Raw genomic sequence first — 24524 nt, forward strand, 5'->3', positions numbered from 1 at the left:
TGTGATGATTAGATATTTTAAATATAAGTTTAATTTGAACACAAACTAATCTCAAGTTATACAAAACCAAACCATTTGAGAATTTCTATTCCATATACAGGCTAAATCATAGACTTATACATACATATACGTACACAACAGTACAGGATTGTCGCCGCATTGGCATTTCTGTGTGATAGCTTTCTTGCTACCAGTCAGTTTTAAGAGGTATTGATCCTGAGCCATGAGTCTGGGATATCTGGGATTTTGCCTGGGTATAATGTGACAAAATCACAATCAGCTATTATTCCAAAAATGCTCTTTTTTTTTTTTTTATCTCTTGCCAATATGGAAAATATTAAAGGGCAAGCCGAGAAATATGAAAATAGTCTGCATTTTTTTTTTTACCACACTGCCTTCAGCATTCACCCTGTCCCTGTCATAAACCCTTTGAATAAATTTAAATTTTGGAGTCACAAAATATGGGCCTCAAGTCGGTAACCTTAACCTGGCTTTGAACATCACCTTTGGCTTTTTTATGTATTGTTTATCTTAAGTCTCCCCAGGAAGACATGAGGAAGTTGCACAGAAAAGCTGCTCTGCTTTGCATCTGCAATCCTGATCTGGATGATTAAATGGACTTAAATCAAAGGACCTGCATTTAAAATGTCATGTTGTTGCTTCAGGCAGACAGACAGGTTGTGTTTACCGTGTAATTATTGTGAAATGTCACTCCTGCTCATTATAGGACTGAGGCAAACCTCAAAAGTGCAAGCAAAAATCTGAATTAGGTCTGATCTTTGCATATTTGCATCTTACTTTTGACCTGGTTGCACGTAAGTGTGCATGAAGCAACAGGCAGGAATTCCATACCTGATATAGCACCTTTAATTAGTTTCAATTAACTCAGGGAACTTTTGCATTCAAGTTTCTATGTGACTTGGTGAGAGCAAGTCTGGATGTTTTGAAAGTATTAAAAGATTTGAAAGGTTTACTTGCTTATTGTTTAATATCCCAAATTATTAGATTTAGAAGAAAAGTTCTAACATGAAAATAAAAAGCCTGCAACTGCAATGTCTGAATGTTTCAACTTAAATTCAGCATGGAAGCAGAGTTCTACCTGCTGTAATGTGAAGTTTATTGCATTGTTTAAGTTCATGCACTTCAAAGTAGCATTTACTGTGACTCAGTATACCTGTAACCCTAAAGTGGCTTCGCAAAGTGCTCTTTCCTTTGAACCAAAACAAAAAAAGGACATTTCTGACAGCCAAGGAATGAGATGAAAAAAAAGAAGAGGAAAATAAATTAATAGAGAAGTAGACCTGCACTGTGCATTTTACACTGTGGTCCAAGCACCCAACACAACAAGGGAACTAGGAAGTGCACTGTTTTCAGAAGGACAAGGCTATCACTGAAAAGGGCTTTTGCAGCTAGTTAAATGTGTTTTTGTTCATATGCTTAAATTCAGCCTGAGATGGCCTTCTGCACTGCAGATTTGACTCAAATCTGTGGAAGAGTTACTCTCAATTAATCATTTTGTTATCTTGAAGCATCTTCTAGTTTAGGTACTGTTACAATACAATCGATGTATTGTGTCCTTTTCTCCATTCAACGAATTGTTATTCAAGGTAGACAACTACTACTACATTGTTTACTAGCAGTAAAATCTTAGATGTTTAAAAGCTTTGTTTTTAGCAAAAAGAACAAGTAATGACCTAAATGCACCAAGGTTGGAACAACCTGCTCTCTGTGGGGTCATCAGAAATGGTATCAAGTCTGACACCAAATCCACAAGTTTGTACTGTTCAGCATAGATAAGGTATATATTTGATATGATAAACAAAAGCATCAAACAATAATAAAAAGATTTACCTCCCTAAATTGCACCTCTCACCCATTGCTTGCATATTGCTGACCACCAACAAGCGTCACCATAATAGTCATGTTTTGAGGTCTACCCCAGAGTCTGATGTCTGGCCAAGAAAGCCTCCTTGCAGCTTAGATACAGCCCCCATCCTGTACATGGAGACTCTGCAGGTGATTGTCATGGCCCATAAGCCTCACGGAATGAACCAACTAAACACGCAAATAGTTCAGACTTTTTTCAGCGTCATCCGTTGGGTGAGGTGTGTCCTGAAAGGTATGTGTGAATCATGGATGGAGTATGGAGTGCAAGCATCGTTCATACACAGCACAGAGGTAGACAGCTGCAGGCTCATGTGTTCTCCAGCTGTACCGTAACATGCTCTTCAACCTCCTCATCTTCACCCTTGTGAGTTACTAGGTATGCACATGCATATACAATCATGTTAACTTGCCTGCACTCTGTGTAAAAATGCATCCCTTAGGACAACAGCTCTCTCTCAACTGAGTCGCTTGTGTAATTAGTGAAATACCTAAGAATTATTGAGACGTAAAAATGAGACGTAATTTCAAACCATATGAAATAACAACTGACGTATCTGTCATATCAGTCCAACGCTTTGGTAAGTGAGGGCGAAATACAGCACAGACTAAACAAAATGGAGCCACCAGCTACAAACCCACATCAACTGGTTTGCAAAAGCTTAGATTTCACATAAATACCCCAAATTGTGGCTTAAATCTCTTATGATAAAGTTCTGTTCATAAGTAAATAAATAAAAAAAAAACACATTTTCTCCAGTAGATTCTGGTCCAACCACTTATCTTAGATACTCACTTGACATTAAACAACAACAGCTGAGATCATGGCTGTGGGCAAGTAAATCAATCTTTTCACTGTGAGTGTTCCAAAGCTGCAAAAACAAGGGGATTTTGGAGGACATCTGGAGCGCATTCGATCTGAAAACAGTGTACACCGTTATGCCAAAGTTTCCTGGTTGAATGATATATTTCTGTGAAATGAGGTATGTTTCCTCTTGTTTGGTGGGTGTGTGAGAGGTGTTACCCAATCAGCAGTGACGTATTACAGCCCCATTGTATTAAAAAGGCAGTGTACATGTGCACTCAACAGGTTGTGCAATGCACCACCGTCTCCTTTTAAATAAATGTTTTGCTACGTATTTTTCAGGACTGAATGTGCTCCTGGATTGGCTGGTCTCTTGTATTCTAAAGACACAAGAGGCTCATATTATGCTGTAGAAGCAGTATTCTTTCAGCATGTCCTAGCGAGTATACACACTTATCAAGTGCAGCCCCCAAATATGATCATTTTAGTTTTTCTTGTCTCAGCAAAACATAAAACAATATTTTCTCATTTATTATCAATGGAACCCAGCCATACAGATGATTTTGACTTTATTTACCGAGACTGTTTGATGCCTGCCTGTAAAGATTCTGACACCACCACAAAAAATATTTTAAAACATTTTTTTAGAATGAAGACTGTAAAAATCTTGAACCTTGAATCTTGACACGATGCTGTTGAATTGTTGAACTGGAGCAGGGAACTGAGGGAAGAGGGAAATGAGTCACATTGCCCTTCTTCCCCATCACTCCTCTCTAGTTCAAATACAGGAAGGAATTGAAAAATAAAATGAGAGCGCAGAGGCTCTTCATCCAATTATATATATCATCAGTGTTTAGAGGGCAACCCTCATGGAGACAGAGCTAATAGGAGAACATGGACGTTTATTTGTCTAGAAACGTGACCTCACATTAAAGCTAATGCTGCTCTGTGTCTACTCGATGTGTAAAAGAGCAGCTGCTCACTAACATGATCGCATATAATCATAAAAGTTCATCACAGCTGACCCAGTTCATGTTGATCATTCGCAGCTGGAAAGCAGTGGCAGTCAAGGGATTAAAATATAAAGAATACAGTGATAGCTGAAGTCATTTTTCAAATAATAAAGTCACATTATGAATTTGCCTCCCAAGCGGGTCCATAAATTTGGGATCAAAGTAGGTTTGGTAGGGAAATAACTCATCACAGCCACTTTCCCACCAAGCGCTCGGGTTGGATTTGACACAAAGTCCCTTTGTTTGGCCAAGTGCCACACATTCAATGGCGAACATTCAAAGAGAGCACAGGGTCACGGTCCAGGGATTAGGGTCAGTTTAAAGGTTTGCTGGAAGAGACTGAGGAAAGGGTCAGGGTTAAGGTTAGTTGGCAGGGGGGGATGGCTCCACTACACAGAGCAGGAATGTGTACATGCCTACAAATGAATTTTGTTTGAATGCTGATTTTATGGTCTGTGGTGTTGTTTTCTAAGCGATTACTTTCCTTGCCATTGCTGATTACGCCGACACACTGCCTGTCACATTTGAATGCCTGAATGGTGCAACTGAGAAGGAAGTTATTTGTTGAACCTTGCTAATGTGATGCATCAAAGTGTTTCAGATCTTTTTTAATCCGGTCTTTGAGCTGAATTGAGCTTATCTGTGGATTCATACGGTTTCCTGTTCCAAATACGAGTGCAGATCTTTTGCTGTTTGACTAAAACTTTCAAGGATTTTCTGACAATGTAATTGAACAAATATGTGAGATTGAGAGAGAAAACGTAACGCAGCTGCACAATACAGTGACTGAGGGATGAGGAATGCACAGATCGATGTCCACACATGCTCTAATGTCTGCTGCTGATTTGATAGGCATGTCTTTGTTGTGAGTGTAGGTTTTCAGCCACGCCAACACATGCAGCCACGCACGGAAATCTCAATGTCAGTGAACTGGAGTAACCCTCTTTTAAGGTGAGACCATACCTCTCAGCCAATCACAAAAGGCCTAGAATCAGGCACCCTGCCCTGAGCCAATCAACACATTTGTGCTTTTTCCTCCCCCGCCCTCCCTCTTCTCTCTCAGTTTCCCCGTCTTCCTTTCATTCTTTCTGAAATACTATTTCATGAGTAACATCCCACCCCCAGAGGCGGAAGTGGTTACCATTTGTTGGTGTGTGCCAGTCAGTCAGTTTTTGTTTCTCCTAAAGCTCTCGTCCTTGTATCTCTTGTGCTTGTCTGCCACACCATTGTCCGCTACTCATTCATTCACAAAATACACAATACTGGGGGAAATCCCTCATCTCAGAGGCCATTTCGCTCATGACTATGTCTGTGTTTGCACTGAACAGGAGTGTCTCCCCTTTATGGTCACCTTTGATCCTTTCCTGACTGCGTGTGAGTGTGAGTTACTTGTTATGTATGAGCGGAAGATGTCCCACTGCAAGTGTAATTCGAGGTGGGAACACTGTCATCTGCCTTCAGGGGTTGCATAATCTATGTCAAGTCAAGACACGGCTGTTTCTGTTTCTTACTCCCACAGACTCCCACAGCATACCATAACATATAGCAAGGCTCAGGTGGTCCGTTCCCATACATCAAAAGGATGGGAAAGTTGAGAGATGAGCCCCTCTTGATAACAAGCCATTGTTTTATTTGGAGGGAATCTTTGGTGGAAAGTAACATAAACCTGCTTTTGGAGGAGTTTTAATCTGAAAAACAGTGTAAAACAGAATATAGTCTGTCAAGTGTCGCTGTTACTTCTAATGTTGTCAAAAGCAACAAACTGCAAAAATACACAAACACATTATGGCCTTGGATGGATATAATTTGATATATGGTAAGATAATGATATGGCAGCATCATGTGGCACACAAAGACCCCAAAAGCACTTTGTCTCCTGTTTGGTGTTGAGTGTCTTTATTTAAGCATTTTTGCTGAAACCAGATGTCTGCTGTAGCTGGAAAGGAGGGTGATGAGACTAGTAAGACAAAAGAGAGGTAAACAAAACAGTACCATTGTGGGCTGAAAAACCAAATGAGCCGAAGAGCTGAAAGACGGTAAAATGCTCTGCATTGTCATGCAGCTTTACCGTCCTATAGCACTGCAGGGGGATAATGCCCTCTGGAGCCTCAAATAAACATTTGTTGCATTTTTAAAACTTCAGCCTCTGGTATCTGCCAAAGCAACAGCTCCAACACATGCAGCTGTTTGACATGCTGAGTTCTCACGCTCAGCATGCCAAAACGTACCACCTCCTGCTCCTCCAGGAGGGCGTGCCTCACGTTTGAATTTCACACCTTACATGAGCAAATAAGACCACAATATAGGGCAGGACTTGAATACTGACAGCAGATTAGCAGTAGGTTCAGGCTCCTCTCTAACAGACAGACAGCAAACACTACAATTAGAGGGTTGAGGTTGCCGCTATAGGGTGATTAGATCTGGAGACAGGGAGTATCGATACTAATACAATGTCAAACATGTTTTATTAAATGATGCAATGAATATATTACTTCATAACGTGCAGCACTATAATAGAATATCAACAAAAGTGTGTCTGTCTGCTGCAGTGTTAGCTCATTGGTGGCTTTAATAATTTAAGTTTCTCTATGTTTTCCTGTTTCTAATTAAGACAAAAGATACGCATCTGCTTCTGCTCAACTCATTGTTTCTTTTTGTTAGGTGCTTCTTATCTTGGAAAATGAGTGTAGATGTGCTTTTGGATCAAAGAAAATCGTTGTCCTTTTTGCCTCACTGCTGTCCTCTAAGTGATCTTCTCTTGTTTTGATTTACTGTACGATGATGTTCTTTTCTTTTGCTGCCCTGTCATTGCAGTCATTCACAACTAAATTACTTTTTAATTCTATTAAATAACTGTGACTGCCGCCAGAATCACTAAAGACATGATATCACCTCCTGTGTGAAGTTAGTTAGTCACTACCTGATACCAAACGAATATATATGCTTACTTTTAAGGATCTGTAATTTCCTAATCATTTTCGAGAACATTTCCTGGAAAGAACTTTGTAATGTCACACATCCATTACAGAGCGCCAAGAACCAAGATTTTTTTTCCATACATGTTGAATTGTATGCTCCTCTAAAACCCAGTTTCTCGTTTTTGCATGATCATCTGACTTGCTGTGCACTGACTACTTTTAGATCAGTGTCTGTTTAGTAGGATTTTGTTTCAAATTCATGAAAAATCCTGGAAAACATAACCACAAAGCCTTTTATTCTGGAAGAAATGTTCATGTTTTGCACGCACGCACACAAGTCACAAGTAAAATCTCAGTAACACATGAAAAATTTCTGATATTTCCACTCAGGAAATACCAGAAATTTGTGCTTTTTGAAGCACAAAATCAAAATGCACATGAAAACAGGCGAATGGAAACTCACTTATTACAACCTCATTTTCAGGCAGTTTTTCACTCCTTTCACTCAATCAAACACTCGTTCAAACCCTCATGAGCCAATCAACTCATAGCCGTCTAAGTTTAAAACTCTCTCTCTTTGCCCTATCAGTTGTCATTTTAGGCAAATGGATACGATCCCCCTCCACCCCGAGTACCTCCAGTTACCACATTCCCAAGTCACCTCCTCATTCAGCTGCCACGGGTGCCATGGACCTGCTCTTCGTCATTCAGTTCTCAGCTTTCTCTTCACCCCTCATTGCCACTAACACTGTCTAGGTGTCCATAATTTCATTCATCCATATATCTGTCATTTTCATGGTAATGCGTTGTTAATAAATCTTCTTGATTGCTCTTTAGCCTTTAATAAAAACAAGTCTCCCCTGGCTGAACTGAACGTAAGAGAAAGAAAACAGGACTACCAGATGATTAGAAAAACAAATAACCAACAGAACCAGAGGACAGCAAACAAAACACCAACTGCTGCTGCCAAGGCCATGAAGTGGACAGAGAGCTGAACTTCATGTCCCCTCTCCATCAGGTTTCCATCAATCAACCTGGATCGGTAACATCACCTATAGTACTCTACTTTTTCTGTTATTAATATAAATTGCTGTACATAGTTCTTTCCTCTCCTTGGAAATGATTATGAAATTGTGATGAAATAAAGGGCTGGATGCCCTCTTTGCACAACTGGCCCTCCCCATTGTTATGCCTGAGAAAAAAAAGCATCTTTGGAACATGGTTTTGGTATTAAAAGATTAGCAGTAAATCCTCATTCCACACTGTTATAGCTCTGATGAAAAGTGAAGTTCCCTTTGAGGTGGGATCTGTCTGCTGCTGTTGGGATGTAGACACTCCACTGTGTTTGATCTACTGTACAAGTAACTTACAATCTTTTAATCATATGAATCAAACCATGTGACTTCAAAGCCTTCATATACACTCCATGGATTTGGCTTGGCAGCAGCACAATGCGTCTCCGACCTGAATCTCCGCCATAAAAGACCAATGTCCATTTGCAGGCTGGTGTCAATAGGCTCATACCTCTTTAGTGAGTGTTATTTACGTGTCAATGTTTACAAAACCATCCAAGAATCACATGCAGATTAGACTAAATTAGAAACATTAGTAAGTGTTTTGGTTCATGCCTTTGTCATAAAGCTGCTTACTGCGTTACGCAGGCAAAATAAGTGTCGTAATCATGACAGCAGCAGTCTGGTCAGGTTCAAACCAGCCATTCAAAGAGGTGACTGGCCTTAAATCACCTGGTATGTGTGCAGAAATGGTATCAGATGTATTGTGATTCGGTCACTGAAGAGTTAGACCTAAAACTCTTCTTAAAATCTGGGCATAATCCATGATTAAGCACATAAAAAAATCATATCAAAAGCACTTCAAACTTCCTGGACACTTGCTTTGTAATTTTGCCATAAACAAAACAAGTGACCTGCTTTCTTGAGCCCAGACTGTGTTTGTGACTGTAAATGCATAAACTGATTTCACGCAGTACAGAAATTAAGCCAAATCAATGAGTCTGCTCAAAAACTTCACCCCAGATGGAGACCCAAATGTATCCTTTTGTAACATGTGAGAATTACATAAATCCCATTCTCAGCAGATTATGTTTTTTTCACTTTCATTTAGCTACAAGGACATTTTTCTTTGCATTCCTCACTCTCGTCTGGCTCGTTCCCATGAGAAAGTCTCAGCCTACGCTTCTGAAACCATAAAACAGCCACTGAAGAAATGACAATACTCTGACCAGCATTGAGGCTTGGTGTGTGTGTGTGTGTGTGTGTGTGTGTGTGTGTGTGTGTGTGTGTGTGTGTGGGAGGGGGCATGGGTTTCAATACAATATTGTCCTATTAACAGTGATGTTCTCTGCGATACTGTGGGAGAGCGCCACGATGAGTGACAAGGTTGAAGCAAAACAGTGTTTATATATGCGTGTGCACTCTTAGAGACTTAAAGACTAACTTTAACACATTGAAACACTGAAACACATTTCAGTGAAAATGTTTTCAGAAAGTGAGAACTTGGATTTTGGATTAATTTTTATAAGTAAGTTTAGATTGAGGGTTCAACCAAGTTTAAAGGCTAAAGTGATCATACCTGCTCTGATCGACCCCTCTAGAAGGAAAAGTGAAAAGCGAGCTGTCATTGTCAGATAGGTGTGAATGGACGCACTTTGCCTAAAGCACACGCAGGAGATTGACAATATCATGTCAGTGAAGACTCTGACACAATATATAGTTTTTTTCTTTATGGACCATTTACATCTTTCACTAATGTGATGTTTTAATTTGTGTTATAGAGAAGATAGAACAGTTGGTACCATTCAGGCTCAATACAGGCAGATTTAATGTTACGTTTTATATTAAATTTTATATCAAATTATATCAAATTTTAAAGTGTAAAAACAGAAATAAATGGAAAAAATGAAATGAAAATAATTAATCTACAAAATTGTAAAAATGTTAGTTGTGATTCCCTGATATAGAAATAAAGAAGAAGTCATCAATCATGTTTAATATAATTTAGATTGATATCATGGAACAGACACACACATCTAATGTACTTCTTGTGAGCACAGTAAAATGTAGAGGCACATAGGATTATGATTATTGTGGAAACATTTGACATGTTGCCATGAGCCATATTTATCTTTTCATCTTGGGTTGGGATGAGCTATGACTCAATCTGACACCATGCGGAAGTTGTGTTTACACAACGGTTTCCTGAACTACTGAGTAACCTTAATGAATGCAGGAACTGTATCACATCTGCCCATGTTTGACCTCCGACCCTGTGAGGGAATCTGACAGCAGCGTGACAGATTGCTACAAGGGTGAAAGTGGGGAATCATTTACTAGAGATGTTTTAATCATAGTCACTTGCTGTATTCTTTTACTTTTTGACCACTATTGACTAGTGGTGGTAAACTCGGTTAATTTTATGGACTCGGGTTACTCTAAGTCACTCACTAAAGTGATCTGGTTCACTTGAGTCACTTGAGTCAGTGTTGTAGCTTATTTGCACCTCTATATCAATTATCTGTCAACCACCTCTTAAAATTGTGGTGTTGAGACATGAATTTAGGTAGATCAAACAACTTGAAAGGCACATTTTAGTAAACAGATATATCCTCTATCTTCCTTTAGAGTTCATTAAGAAAATAAATATCAATCTCATGTTTGTACATGACGCCGGAGCACAATATGATTAGCTTAGCTTAGCATAAAGTCAAGAAACAAGGAGAAACAGGTAGCCTGACTCTCTTCAAAGTTCAAAAACACACTAAAAAAACCTCTCAGAGGCTTAATAATTATCATTATGTGTCTCATTTGTTTAATTTGTACACAAACAGAAATGTAACAATCACAATTTGTGGCTATAGGAGGAGTTTTGTGCTATATGTGGCAAACAATTCTATGTCCAGAGACGCTACACAGAAGTGCTGAGCAAATGCTTACAGCATGTCACTATCCCTAAAGCCGCAAAACCTATTCTTACATTTCTGTTCAAGTGCAGATTTAACAAACAAGATGTAATGTGCAAATTAGTGAGGTTTCGAGGTGTTAATAAGCATGTTTTTGAACTTTTGAGACGTATTATGTCATGGGCCTAACAGGAGGGTGGTACTGATCTCAACTAATTCACAGAAAATAAGAGGAATAAGTTTATCTCCTAAAATGTGGAACGGTTCCTTTTTCCTTTAAAAGTAGGGCACCATTCAAATGAACGTGTGATACATCGAAAAACAGGACAAGATCTCTTGGAGTTAAATGAGACCCATGCATCAGCTGAAATAGCTGAAATTTGATGCATTTACTGTTTCAGTAACAAATCAGCATTTTCCCACAGTATATTACATTATTCTTTGTGCGAACACTGTTTCAGTTCCTGTATCAGGATCATTCTTTGCCATTTGACTTTTCTATGGAAGTCTCTGTTAATATGTGACATTCAGACACAGACGGTTATTCTCCTTTTAATTTAGGAAATTCCATGACAGAAAATGATGAGAACTGATGCTGAGTCTTACTCACAGATGACTGGGTCAACTGGGTTTACCAGATGGCCAGCTCCTCCACCATTGGTTCGCCAGTCTCTCCAGTTGTGCTTCTGTTGGCATTTAGTGGTTGGGGGTGTGGTCATGGTTGGATATGGTGCGAGACTGTGACCTCCTGTTGGGGGGGTGAAGGGACACTGAGGACAGCAGGGAGTGGGCAGTTCAGCCAGGCAGAGGTCCAGCTGTGTAGGAGCTGCACATCAGGACCCAGAGCCTGATTTGTCCACTTTCACCCCCTTCAAACAATACATCTCCTTATCATGATGCACTATGATGTAAATGACTATTGTAAATGACTACTGAGTTTTTACCTCCCACTGTATCATAGGTCAGTTAAACTTATAAATCTTGTGTGAACCAAAAATAGAAGGAAAAATATTTGAATAGAGAGATGCCATGTGAAATCTGAAATTTCTTTACTTTTAAAGGTTTTGAATTTACTCAGAACAGCACATTGTAAAATAAAAATTCTTCAAAAAAATTCTTCTTTTAGTGGTTATACACAAACATAGCATATATATGTAATAAGCATACTAATATCTAATGGTCTAATGGAGTTTTCTCGTTTCATGAAAATGTAGATATCTTCCATGTTTCTGAGTATTATAAAGGCTTCTCAACTATGCTGGCTTACATGTCGAGTTTCAGAGTTTAGATTTTCAGAGTTTGTATTTTTATATTTATTTCATTTTTTGCCTTTTCTCTTGCCTGGCAACTGGTTTTTGATCTGCCCAAACATGATAGGTCTTTAAGCCTTTAATAGCTTTCTTCTGTTTGTATCTATGTCAAAAAATCATCAAAATGTATACAAAAAATTATGTTGAATGTAACCTAACTACCATTCTTCTATGGACAAGACAATATTTACCCACAAGCAATTCATTTCAACAACATAATAAATTGATATAAAAATGATAATATTTCAGTATTGACATTTATGCTTCTGTTTGGTCTACAGACATAATGATTTACTGTGTGAAAGTTTTTTTTGTGATGCCAGCTGAAACTATTATCCAAGAATAGATGATGCTTCAATAGCTGACAACTTGAAGCACATCTCAGCAAGTCATAACAGCATAACAAGCAAAAAAAACCCGGCTACATAGATTAGACAAGCTTTAATTCTGGCAAATGCATCTTTACTTAAAATCTGATAATCCCAAGATACATAGCAGGTCCTAATACATAGAGGAGAGTCACTTCAGAGCTCCCTGTCGCCCTCCCTCTCCTCTATTGTACCAAAAGGTAATGTATGTTTGACCTCAGACAGATTATGAACTTGACCTGAGGAATTCCTCCTTGGAAGCCATGACACACGACTTGATGACTTAAACAACAGCTGAGACCATGACGCACCTCAGCTGGTCACAACATCGTATAACACAGCGCTGATCCCACACGCTTCCTCACAGACAAGGTGAGCACAAAGGAAACACATGTGACACCGTTACATCTGTGTCTTGTTTTGACGTGTGCACCAATAGGAGCTGAGGGGACTTGTGGAAAATTGCCCACCCTCAAATAACCACAAACACTCACGTACAGTACAGGGACCAGGTGACAGTGTAATTATAGCCGCCTGTAAACAAACATGGAGCGAACTGTCAAAACATAAACAGAGCTCAGCGCATGAGATCTCTGATTGGATATTCATTTTGGTACGCTATTTTATGATTGGTCAATAATAATACTCAATGTGACCGTGCACATTCTCTTCTAGGAACAGCACTGTTCTCTTGCATGTGAACACTGTTCTCTACTTTCCTTTTGACGTCATGAAATCCTCCAGATATATAACATGAGGCGGTGCACAAGGGCATGACAATAAATATGACAGGGAGATATTTGGAAACTATGAAGAACAGGTAGCCTCAACTGTAAAGTTTATAATTAGTGTTGATCATCTGCAGGCTGGTTTCACATTTAAATGCAGACGGTCGTTTGGTAGCAGCATGGTTTTAGGGAAGGCAGGATACTTTGGTCTACCCTGAAATATCTGAACAACTATTTGATGAATTGCCATTAAATTCATCCCCAGAGGATGAATCTTAGTGACAGATCCCTGGCTTCTGTCAAGACTGAAAAAAGAAGATGTTCAACTCTCTGACGACTCTCTCCACAAAGCTGACCAATCATTTCATAAAGTGGGTGTGAATGTCAGCTTGTCGGTTTCAGAAAATGAAAGTTACAGAAGTGGTCAAACACAGCTCCCCTTCAGCTACACCGCCATCCGACACGCACTTCTGAAGATCCATGCCGACAGTTTATGTACAGCCTCACAGAGCCGCTAGCAAGGCCCCAGAGTCTTAGTCTTGTTTTTCCAGTTTGCAGTGGTGGGAACAATACATCAACATGAGAAGTTCAAAAGTGCTTTTCATCTCCTTATTTGTTGGCTTTTCTTTCTGCCAATCTCAATTAAGACAAAATTATGAAACTGGCGTCCAAGGCAAACACTGATATCAGGCCAAACATATGACTCTGTCAGTTTGGCGTCTTTGCTGCCAAAAGGAAAAACATACTTCAAGTTTGTCAGGTTAAAAGCAAAAAATATGTCAGGGCTGGCTCATCCATTGTAACTCTCCAGCGCTCCAACCTTTTATTATTATATGTCTTCAACAAAAACATGATTGTCAGATCAAATATCCAATGGATTATTTGTTTAAATGATCAAATGTAAGAATATATTCCCTGAAAACAAAAGTCCGGTCCACCTCTCACCTCTCACATTCCTAGAAAATTTGGAGGATGTCTTACTTAGAAGTACGGAGAGTCCGTTTGACCCCCATGCTTTCAACTCTCGCCAGAGTCTGACTGGCATGCCACAGTCACTCAGTTGGCATCACACTGAAAACGATACATGCAATGGGTGTTTTGTGATCAACAGCCAGCTCTGCTGAGAGAGTTTCCACTGTGACCGCTGCGATGTCGTGTAATGTTTGAAAAACATCCTTCAAGTGGTTCCTCTCTCTGATTTACAGCAGTTACTGCTGGACTGCCGGGATCGGGATCATGTGAAGTGACCTACCCCACTCCCCCCCAACTCTTTGCTGTTGATCCGCAGGGCAGCAGCTGATGTGGTGCCTGAGCCAACATCCTAACATGTGGCAATGCGTGCACCACCACCACCCTTTAATCTGCGAGGCACGTGGCACCAGTGTAACCAGCAACAAAGAACCGCTCATGGCGTGCTGCGCCAAACGATCTGGAATCAATGATAGAGACACTGTATGAAGGATCTTGAAACAAAAACATTTAGATCTGAAACTTGATTCAAGTTCATTTTCCGTCTTCACAGGACATGCACAAGTGAATTTATTGTTGGATTGCAAGTTTCCTTAAATCTCTTTCGATCATGTGATTTGACCTCAGAGGCTTTGTGCTAACAGTGATGGTGCCTCTCTTCAGTCCAGCTGAATGAGGCCTTGGAAAATTACCAAAAAAAAGTTGCGCTGTATGTTAAGAGTTTTTTCTGAATTCTTTGTTCTGTTTTATACTAATAGATGAATAGTGAGTGTAGCTGGCATGCAAGGCCATGCAGGTTTGTGTCTCCTTGGTTTCACTTTTCAGTTTCTGTCAGTGGAGTTCCCCTGAATTTTGGGATTTATCAGAATGAGTCAAAAAGTGTAGCAGCAACAGCTGCAACAGTTAAACAGCTGGGATGGTTTATAGTCAGGCTATGTAACACACAGTATATATTTATACTGTATATTCATCCTATCAATAAAAATCAGTTAAAGTAGCCAATGTAGAGCAGCAGCCTTTTAAGAGCGACGTCATGAGTTTGAGATCCATTCACAGACCTATGTGTGTGCTATGAATGAGCACACACATAGGTCAGCAAAATATTTGAAAACTAAAGGCGTGTTTTATTGTAACTGAGTTACAAATGTAAAGAAACCTCTATCAGCAACAGAAACTTTAACAACTTAGATTTAGTCTCTGTGTACTAAAATATCAAATCCAATATTTGAATTTTGGTTGTGGGACTTTGCTTTTGCTCATATTTGCATACTGGATTGTACCTTTAACCCAAATATCCAGCAGGGCTCGTTTCCAAGAGGCAGGTTCACTGCATTTTGTGGATAATATGGGCTGGGTTATAGCAAAGTTTCCAAGAAATTGTGTGAGTAATCCCATGTCTTGGAACAGACTTTTTTCTCTATAACATATTTGGTTTTGATCTTGTCACATTAACCCAACATAATTAACTTCTATTTGGTTCACCAGTGAGCTTTAGGTAGATTTGTTTCACCTTTGGACAGAGCCATGTCACTGTGGTAACACTTTACAACATGGCACAAAGCGCCCTGATAGTGATTCTATTGAGTATTTTCTAAATGACTCTGATCTGAGAACTAGATAGTAGATAATGATGAGTTACTAAACAACAGACTGAGAAAGACTATGTTAATGATTGGTTCACAGATATTTATGAAGGGACATATTGACCACTGTCTTCATGAGTAGTTCCTGTTTAACTGAATCAGCGACTGAGGCAAACTGAGGCTAATAACAACTTATTAGTTACTCACTTTCCAAGTAAAATGGACCATTATACTGAATAACTATTAAGTAATACCTCATTACTTTATGAATTATTCTATTTGCTTACTTCAGTCCATGTTACTTAGTTCCTCACTCATTCTTTAGTAACTACCACAATTTTGTGTACCATATTGTAAAGTGTTGCCCCTGTTTCCAGTGTTTATGCGAAGCTAAGTTAGCCAGTTGCTGGCAGTAGCTTCATATTCAGTGTAGAGTTGAGAGTGATGACAATCGACTGGCAGCCGGTCCACGGTTTACCCTGCCTCTCACCGAAGGTCAGCTAAGATTGGCTCCAGACCCCCTGTGACCCTTAAGGATAAGCGATATAGACAGTGGATGCATGAATAGATGAGAGCGATAACAATCTTCTCATCTAACTCCTGGTATGAAAGCGTATTCCCCAAAATGTCAAACTTTTCCTTTAACAGCCATCTTAAAGAACAGATTGTCAGTAAAATGAGAAAAGGACCTTGGACAACAGACCATCAGCTGTCTGTGAATGCATGAAGAAGAACCAGTCCCAGGGGTCAAAGTCATCTGCCAGGAGTGAGTGTCAGAGAAAAACCAAGAAGGCAATTTGCAGCCAAAGCCAAAGATCATAACTGAACAGGGACACTGGTTATGATCTTCCCACCATCGATGACTAAAGTTCCACATTTAAGTCACGCAAAAAAGAATCAAACTCCATCTGATGGTGTAGACGCTGAGATGCAGTTCATGTTCTGTGAAAAACCAAGAAATTAACGTTGTCACCTTATAAGCTTGAACCTTCATTTTCCTGTCAAATAACCATCTAAAGCTTTCAAAACACTAAAATGTACTACTCTGTATTGTAAATTTGCATTGCAGTGCTGACTAGTTTGGTTTTCTGGTGGTTTGGTCCCATAATGTGTCTGGCTAATGCAAGACAGCACACAACAGTTCCGGTTATAGACTTAAAAGAAGCTTTGCCGGCCAACCAGACGGTGACTAAAGGGTTTTGGTTTATATGTGGGAGGCAAATGGCATCACGGGGGTGAAGATACTCCATGAGTATGAGTGTAAAGTGAGTCATCAAACCAACACTGGGTGGTATGTTAATTAATGAGTAGGCACGACAGCTCCGTGTTCTCAGAAGACTTTTGGGGGTAACTGGAGGTTTTCTGATCCACACAAGAGCAGCACAGAGTGCTGAAGATAATTACAACCAGGAGACATGCTGAGAACAATATCAGAGTTAATAGAGGTCAAAAGCAGCGGATCCCCCAGCTGCCACTACAACTGTGAACTGACAGTGATGCTAAGTGCAGCATACTTTTAAGACATCCCTCCTCTTACTAACCTTCCAGGCATTTTGGTGGAACATGACAGGGCAGAGGATGGTATGGCACGAAATCTTTGACTTTCTGTGATCCAGTTTTTCTGGCATGAACTTTAAGTGGAACAGGAACGGCAAAAGAAAAAAAAAAAACCCTCAGCAGGATGTTGCCACTTCACTGCTTCATGTACCAACAAATGCAGATGTGCTGTTAATGCTGAGGAATGTTGGTGGCATTCCTGATTTTTTACTACTCATGATCCAAACGCTGTATTACAGCTTTTATCTTATGTTGAAAGACGGGATTACTAGTTAGCAATGTGAGTGCATGTGCAAACATGTGTGGCAACAGATACTGAGCAAATCAAGATTGAAAACATTAATTTCAGTTGGAACGCTCAATAGATTTCTAGTTAGGTGTAGGTGTAATTTGGTTTATTGGTCCCACTATACGCTAACGTCACGTATGTATGAAAAAGCATAAATTCATTCATGTACTACTTCATGAACTATCAGGGATGAACAAGAATTAACAGTATTTCATGCATGAACAATATGTTAATTAATGCAACAACTAATGACTTTTTAATTATTGACGATGTCATATTCAAAATGTAAGTCTGCAGTTAAAGGGGCAGACCTAGAAGCTGGCCAGTCACAGTTGTCATGATTAAGTAAGAATTACATCATGTTTTATTTTCCCTTATGAAGCCTCGTCCCAGCTTTAAACCCCCGTTTAAACCCCCCCAGTTTAAACCCCCCCAAATTGTGTGTTTGTTTAAACACACAATTTGTGACCACTGCTTAGATGCAGGTTGTACTGGTTGCAGTAGCAGTGTCACATTTCACAAATGATGTCACTTGCAAATTGCAGATACATACTGTGGTATGCTCATGCATGGGTTGGAAGTGTGCAATTTGTTTAAAAACAGAAATGATCTCATGACGGAATTCATAACTAGCATGTTGACAGTTGCAAACAGGCAACCTACAATTACCAATAAACAGGTCTGCTAACTATAATTCCATCCGTACTGAGGCTGATCACGATAAAGACGTCTTTCAACAGAGATATGAAGGTTAAAATGATGGGCAGAGGCAGCAGTTTCTACAAATAACAGGTGAATTTATTTTTCCAAAAAAGTTATTTACATTATGTACATAAACACACCCCCTAAATAAGCCACACACAGTGGTAACATTAACACTATGCACAAAACCTCAGAAAGATCATGTGCAATGAGAAAGGTATCTCCTTCAGTTATACAGTGTATCAGTAATCTCTCAGCAGAAAGGCACACATCTTGGTCACAACAAGCACAAAAACACACACCCACTCACCCACACTCACACACACACACAAATACTGCATCTAGGGGAAACGCATTCAACATCTGCTTCATTATGGGATGTGCTCTGATAAATAACGTTGGTCTTGCAGTGCTTCCATTTTTTTCATAAATAAAAAATATTTTAAAATGTACAGTACAGTGACTACTATTGCTGGTGTATGTCCACTGGCACAGATCTGAATTCTACGTCACTAGTCCACACAAAAGGAACGTTCTGGATCTTCCCGGGCAATCTTAACACATTTAGGACCGCCCCTCGCTTCCAGCTGTCATTTTCCAGCTGTCTTGTAGGCTGTACACACAGACCCCAGAGTCCTTGTTTCCAGAGACCACTGGAAACCTTCCAGGTGCAGGTAGGAATCGAGTCAAGTCCCTCCCACTGTGTGCCGATTAATTTTCCTCCCACGAAAAGTGCTCAAATAAAGAGAAGGCAGTGCTTCTCGCTGATCCATGTTGGGTCCCCGATAGTGATGATACATTGGTTGTTGAAAATGTTAAGTTGTTACATGGGCAGCCTGCCAATCAAAAACAGGTTTCATTTAATAAGAATAATAACACATGCACATGTCAGTATAGCTTCTGCATGATTCATAGTGAATAAAACATAATTTCACACAAGATTATTCTGACAAGATGGACGACATTTAATCATGTTTCCTACCGTTTTCTTGGTTTAACCTCCCAGCCATCACGACACTTCACGAAAGTTAATGAGTCTCCTGGTGAAATTTCAGTTTTTGAAGGGTCTTGAGCACAGAACGTAAACCTGTGGCGACAAAGAAAAAAGAAAAAAAAAAAATCAGCAAATGTTTGGCTAGAGAAATTAATCCGGAAGTTGTGCCGTCCGGAGAGCTTCCTCCCCAACTTACTTCTTCTGAGTTTCTCCTGCTTTCACACGAACCCGCCTGACTTCCAGTACAGGTTTGGGAGGTTTGGAGTTCCAAGTCCAGAGCCTCTTCTTGATGTTCTTCCAGATGGCGTTCCAGGATTCAGCTTCTCCTTCCCAGCTCAAACGGATCTTCAGCAGGTCACCAATGTCCTCCTCAGTAAACACCAAGAAGGTGTTAGTCAGGTTCAGACCGATAGAGTAGTCGTGGCTGGACAAAGGGAGGAAAAATCTGGTTAGGTCAGGTGCCTAGAAAACTGAACACAGAAATTCAAGCACAGGGGTTTCTGAGACAAAACTTTTCATTCTGCATTAATTAAAACTATGCTTTTAAGTAGCGAGTGTCAGTATTGGAGGACAGTAGCCAAGAGAGTGGTCTTATGGATTGTCATGCTGAAGTGTTGAGAGAAGCAACTGGTTTTGCAGGAAGGATTCAGATTTCATACTTACACATCAACCAGTAAGTCTGTTGTATCATTATGGGCTCCGTAGAGCTTGACGTGGAAGGTGGGATCAGCGTTGTCGAACTGTTTTCTGTTGAACACGTGCATCTTCATCTGGTAGTGGTAGCCTTAAAAAGAAAATGTATAAACAGTTAATATTTGATCCATGTGCAGTTGTGTTCGGTAGTAGTTTACACTGGCAACTGTTAGATATGGAGGTTAATGACAAGACACTTTTGACCAGTGTTATGGTGGAGTCGCTTATCAGTTTTACTGAAGGAAGTAAACATCATTGTGGTAAGAGATAAAACTGACTGTAACGCATTTCCAGGTCAAGTTTTTACTGTGACTCACCTCCGAAGGGAGTGTCAGCACGTGTCTTCAGATACATTTTACTGTTGCGCCTCTTGCGCATCTTTCTGGCGTTGTAGCCGATGTTGTTGCAGCGATTTTTGCGGCAGCTGAGGCAGATGCCTTTCTTGAAGCGACCGGGGTCAGTGCACTGGAAGGCAAAGCTCATGTGGTCCTTGTTCATCAAGGAGTCCACGAACAAGTGCACGGCACGCTCGTGCTCACACTTCATCACCTCCATGAAATCTGGAGAAGAAGAGGGAGGCAGGTTAGCTATACTGCATAAAGTCAAACATGGAACAAAAGGCTGGGTGTTGTAAAAAAAGGTCCAGAAATGATAAGCAGTCCAGAGTGTCTTGGAAGGTGGCGGCACTATAGAAGTGTACAAATGTATGGTTTGTTTAATTCATTTCAGCTCTGTGCTTTCATTTTCATTTTAATGAACCAGAGGTGCCCCGTGCATTGCTGTGCCCCCAACATGAGCTAATAAAGTGCAGTGGGTCCTGTTAAATGCAGTGTGAGAAATGCACCAGGATGAATGTTCTTTCTAAGAACCCGCTATTACAGTCTATAAACCTTTCAGGTGTAATGCCATCTGAACAAATTAATGTCCAATGGAAATGGGATGAACCTAATAAACTTTTAAAATTCCTGGTTTTGGCAGATGTGGTTTACCTGGTAACTAGCTGGAGTCTACAAACAAAGAACAAACAGCCATTTCTCAAGAACTTACTTCCAGCCACTGACAGTACGTCACTCAGTGAACAGCCAGGCTGCACGTCGCCACCGTTGGGGTAGATATCAATGTCCCCAATTGGCTGCTGGATCCCAATGCTCACACCCAAAGCCTCACGAGTGTACGTGTGCAGAACGTCCACAAAGTCAGCATCATCTGGAGAGAGGCGCCTCTGCTCCTCTACACCCTCAAACATTGGTCCTGCTGGGTCTAGACCTTTTAGAAATAAAGATCAGACAGAAAGTCAGTAATAACAGACAGCACTCTCCATGAGAAACGGCTATTGCCGATTCATGTTACTCTTAACTTACCAGTGATTCTCCCGATGGTCCCTCGTACATATGTTCCTGCGTAGCCTGCGACATGAGCACCTAAACTGTAGCCAATCAGGTGCACGTTCTGCAGAGGCAGCTGCTGCTCATCCTGTTAGAAAAAAACACTCACATCACCAGCTGCAACTACGCACACTAACCAATACTGAACAAATCCTGGATTGCAGCCAGTGATGATCAGTCGTGCCTGCAGCTGAGCCAGGCTCAGTTCACCCGGACAGAATCTACTGACAGTCCCTTCCATGCAACAGCGCCTCCACCATCTGTCTCAGTTTGTGTCCATGAAATACTCTTTGTCCGTGTTTACAACTACGTGGCAGGATGCCGGAGTTTCTCCTCACTTGCCGTTTGTGCACCGGTCCAATTTTGTGACAGTCCTGCTGAATGGGAATTGTTGTCTTTGCCTCAGACTGATCCTTTTTAGATTCTCTGATGAGCAATGCTCTTGAAAAAAAAAAATTAAGCTACTGACTAAGGGCGACCTGGGAGTTCCAAAAACATCCAGCATTAGATAATGAATGTATATCTAGCATACCATTTCACTCCTTTAAAGTGTGTTTTGACACTTCTGTCATGCTCAAGGGGCTGTGATCTCTTAAATCACTCAAACGGAAAGGCCAAAGGCGGACATTTTTTGTGGATTTGCAGGTACTCAGCTGCTCTTCTGTCACTTAGCATTACTGACTTAACTGCCAAGTAAGCTCAGATCACGCACTACACCATAAATAGAATTTATGAGTGCCATTTATACATCCGCCCTACATACTAAACACACCTTGGCTTCACAAGACCAAGCTACGTCAAGGGTGAGTGACAAAATTTACATGAAGGTATTGTGTGTTGTGGTATCCAGTGGGCTGTTACAATTAAAATGTTCAGTGTCGATACAGGTAACAATTTTCCCTTTTTTTTTTAATGAAATGTAAATAAAAACGCAATGGTGTGTTTGCATGATTTGACCATTAAGCAGAAACAAAGTCACTTTCACAAAAGTTCATGGAGAATAAATGCCCGAGTACACACCTGAAGCCAATTGAGCATTGCTGCAATATCTTGGCCGACATCCTGGGTGTGGTTCACTGCATCGGGGTACAGCTGCTGAGCCATTGATATCCAATCAACGACAACCACGTTGGCCTCGCTTTCACGCTGCATCACTGCAGACACCAGCTTGTGCATCCAGCTTTCAAACATCCCACTCATCTAGAGGAAAAAAAAGACAACAGGAGTCAGTCGTTCATTCATTCATTCAGCCAGCCAGCCTACTTTAACCTGGTGACCCCTCTCTTCGCTAGTCCGCACTGTTTTCTCACGTTCACATGATAAATTCCAACAATCACAGCTCTCTGGTTGGAGGGTCAACACTTCCATCCATGCAACAAACATGCAAGAAAAGTCCTCTTCACTCAGTGAGAGGCGAGGTTGCAGACAAGAAGCGACAGAGATAGAGAAAGAAACACACTGCAACCAGGTAGGGATGATTCTAAACAAGTTCAGCTCATATGTACCGTCCAGCCATGGATGATGAAGATGGTCTTTGCTGTAGCGTTGAAGCCACACTCCTCCAGACACTCCTTCTGGCCATTCTTCAGGTAGCAGCCCTCATGCTCCAGATCTAAAGTCTTTCTCATGTTGTACTTGATGGTGCCATCAAGAGCTTTGCTGTCTGTTGACACTTGATCCAACCCACCGTCTTCACCTGGGGAAAAGTACACAAGATGTCAAAATAAAACTGAGGAATAATGCTCATATTAACTTTGTGTCCCTCCTGTATTTCTGATGGCTGCAATCAAATCAAGAGGAAAAAACATGAATCTCACTAAAAATGTATTCCAGTTCAAACACAGTCCACAAACCATCCAGCCAATCAGCCCTCACACTTGCATGGAGCGGCTGAGACAGCCAATCACCTTGCTTTTGCAGCCAACATCTGCCACAATAATGCGGGTTGGGTGCAAGTTGTACAGGAGACGCAGGCGCAGAGCCAAAATGTCACCGCCACCCTTCTTCTCTTCTTTTATTTCATGACCTCCTTCACACAGGAACAGCTAGAGCTCGTTCATTTGTATCTGATTTTAAGGCCTGAGGCTAAAACTGTACAATTTAAGTATTTGACTGACGCAAGAAGCCTTTTGAAGCACTCAGAGGATGCAGAATTATGGAAATGTTTGTTGTAAAGGCTCATTTAAGATTGCACAGTCGTGATTGTGATTAGGGCTAATTATGAAGGCATTTATTTGGTCTCTTTGTGTTTGATTCTTGGGGGGGACTGAATGATCTAAAAACCAGCCTGGATTAATCCCGGCGAGCAGAGCAGAAACGTCAGATCTGAATTTAAATGATGAACTCAACACCCTTTGGTAGTGGGCCACCCAAAATGACTTCAGCTGGGTAGTAAAAACGGCGGTGAGCGGTCCGTGGTAAAACGCGGATTCAGCGGAACATCTTTCCAAATAGTTCACATAGACGTGGCGTTGTGTGTCCTCCACTTGGAGCTGCTGCTGCTGCTGCTCTCCCAAAAAGGACACGTCGCGGTCTTTCAAATCCATCCCCGTTTTTGTGGTTCACTCTGCCCGCCACACTTGTTCACATTTGTAATTTTGCCATATAGCCTTTAAAAAAATGTTGATTATTAAAGCGGAGATGTGTGGAAATTTTATATTTAGTTTGCTCATTGTGCGTTTTTCTTCAATAGATTTTCCCGTGCGCACAATTGCCCTACTTTACGTGGGTAATGTTAGCTTTTGACAGTTCCCTTTGAGGCTGTGAAAGAAATAAATGATATGAACAATGGACACAAAGACATTTCTTACCTTTAAGAACAGCGTTTTCCCCACGAGCGGACGAGAAGAGCGCAGCAGCACACTGTAGGAAAATCCACAGTAAAAGAGCTTTATGATTCATTTCTCAGTCACAGACGAGTGTGGGCGAATTAAGAAAAAGGTTCCTGGGAATATAAAATGTCTTTTGGTATTGTCGCTGGCAGCGCGGCTGGTAGGTTTGTGAGTGAATGGGTTTAGATCCAGTGGTGACAAAGAGCAACAGAGCCGGTGGTGCGTTTTGGTGCGCGCGTGTGAGGCACCGCTCAAGAAATGTATAAACTAGCATCAAGTGTGTGATTAGAGTTTTAAATAGTTTCTCCTTTTCAGTCATCTGATCATCGGCTGATCTATCGTGGATCTTATTGGTCAAGCCCCCATTTGTTTACGTTGAAAGGCGTGGCAAAGCTGAATGAAGTCGTAGTAGGCTTCTCACGTTGCGCGTGTTTTAACCCTTGTGGGTGTGTACAACTGACGCGAGCTACCGTAAAACACATCAAAGTGGCTCAGTATTGGTATGAAGGTCATCCAGCGCACACCTCTGTTGTCTAACCGGATTCAAACAGCTTGCAACAATAATAATAAAGCCTG

The 24524-nt window shown here is 40.7% G+C and overlaps 1 protein-coding gene across 1 annotated transcript; it reads right to left on the reverse strand.

Annotated features, from left to right (window-relative positions):
- Positions 1–18149: 18149 nt before the first annotated feature.
- On the reverse strand, positions 18150–24206 carry lipg (lipase, endothelial). The gene is made up of 10 exons (XM_070833242.1): positions 23928–24206; positions 22623–22813; positions 22138–22317; positions 21094–21205; positions 20780–20998; positions 20050–20292; positions 19703–19823; positions 19236–19463; positions 19028–19132; positions 18150–18881 (listed from the first exon to the last, which is right to left on the reverse strand). Exons 1-10 carry the CDS (start codon positions 24016–24018, stop codon positions 18869–18871), a joined length of 1503 nt encoding a protein of 500 aa, XP_070689343.1. The 5' UTR covers positions 24019–24206; the 3' UTR covers positions 18150–18868.
- Positions 24207–24524: the final 318 nt, after the last annotated feature.

This window comes from Pempheris klunzingeri, chromosome 7 (assembly GCF_042242105.1).
Source record: "Pempheris klunzingeri isolate RE-2024b chromosome 7, fPemKlu1.hap1, whole genome shotgun sequence".
Lineage (NCBI taxonomy): Eukaryota > Metazoa > Chordata > Actinopteri > Acropomatiformes > Pempheridae > Pempheris > Pempheris klunzingeri.

Excerpts from the sequence above, each read along its gene's own strand:
- lipg (XM_070833242.1), bottom strand. The coding sequence starts at position 24,018 with ATGAATCATAAAGCTCTTTTACTGTGGATTTTCCTACAGTGTGCTGCT. Across the intron at positions 21,206-22,137 it reads CAATGCTCAATTGGCTTCAG|GATGAGCAGCAGCTGCCTCT; the intron begins GTGTGTACTCGG and ends TTTTTCTAACAG. Across the intron at positions 20,293-20,779 it reads CGTACTGTCAGTGGCTGGAA|ATTTCATGGAGGTGATGAAG; the intron begins GTAAGTTCTTGA and ends CTTCTTCTCCAG.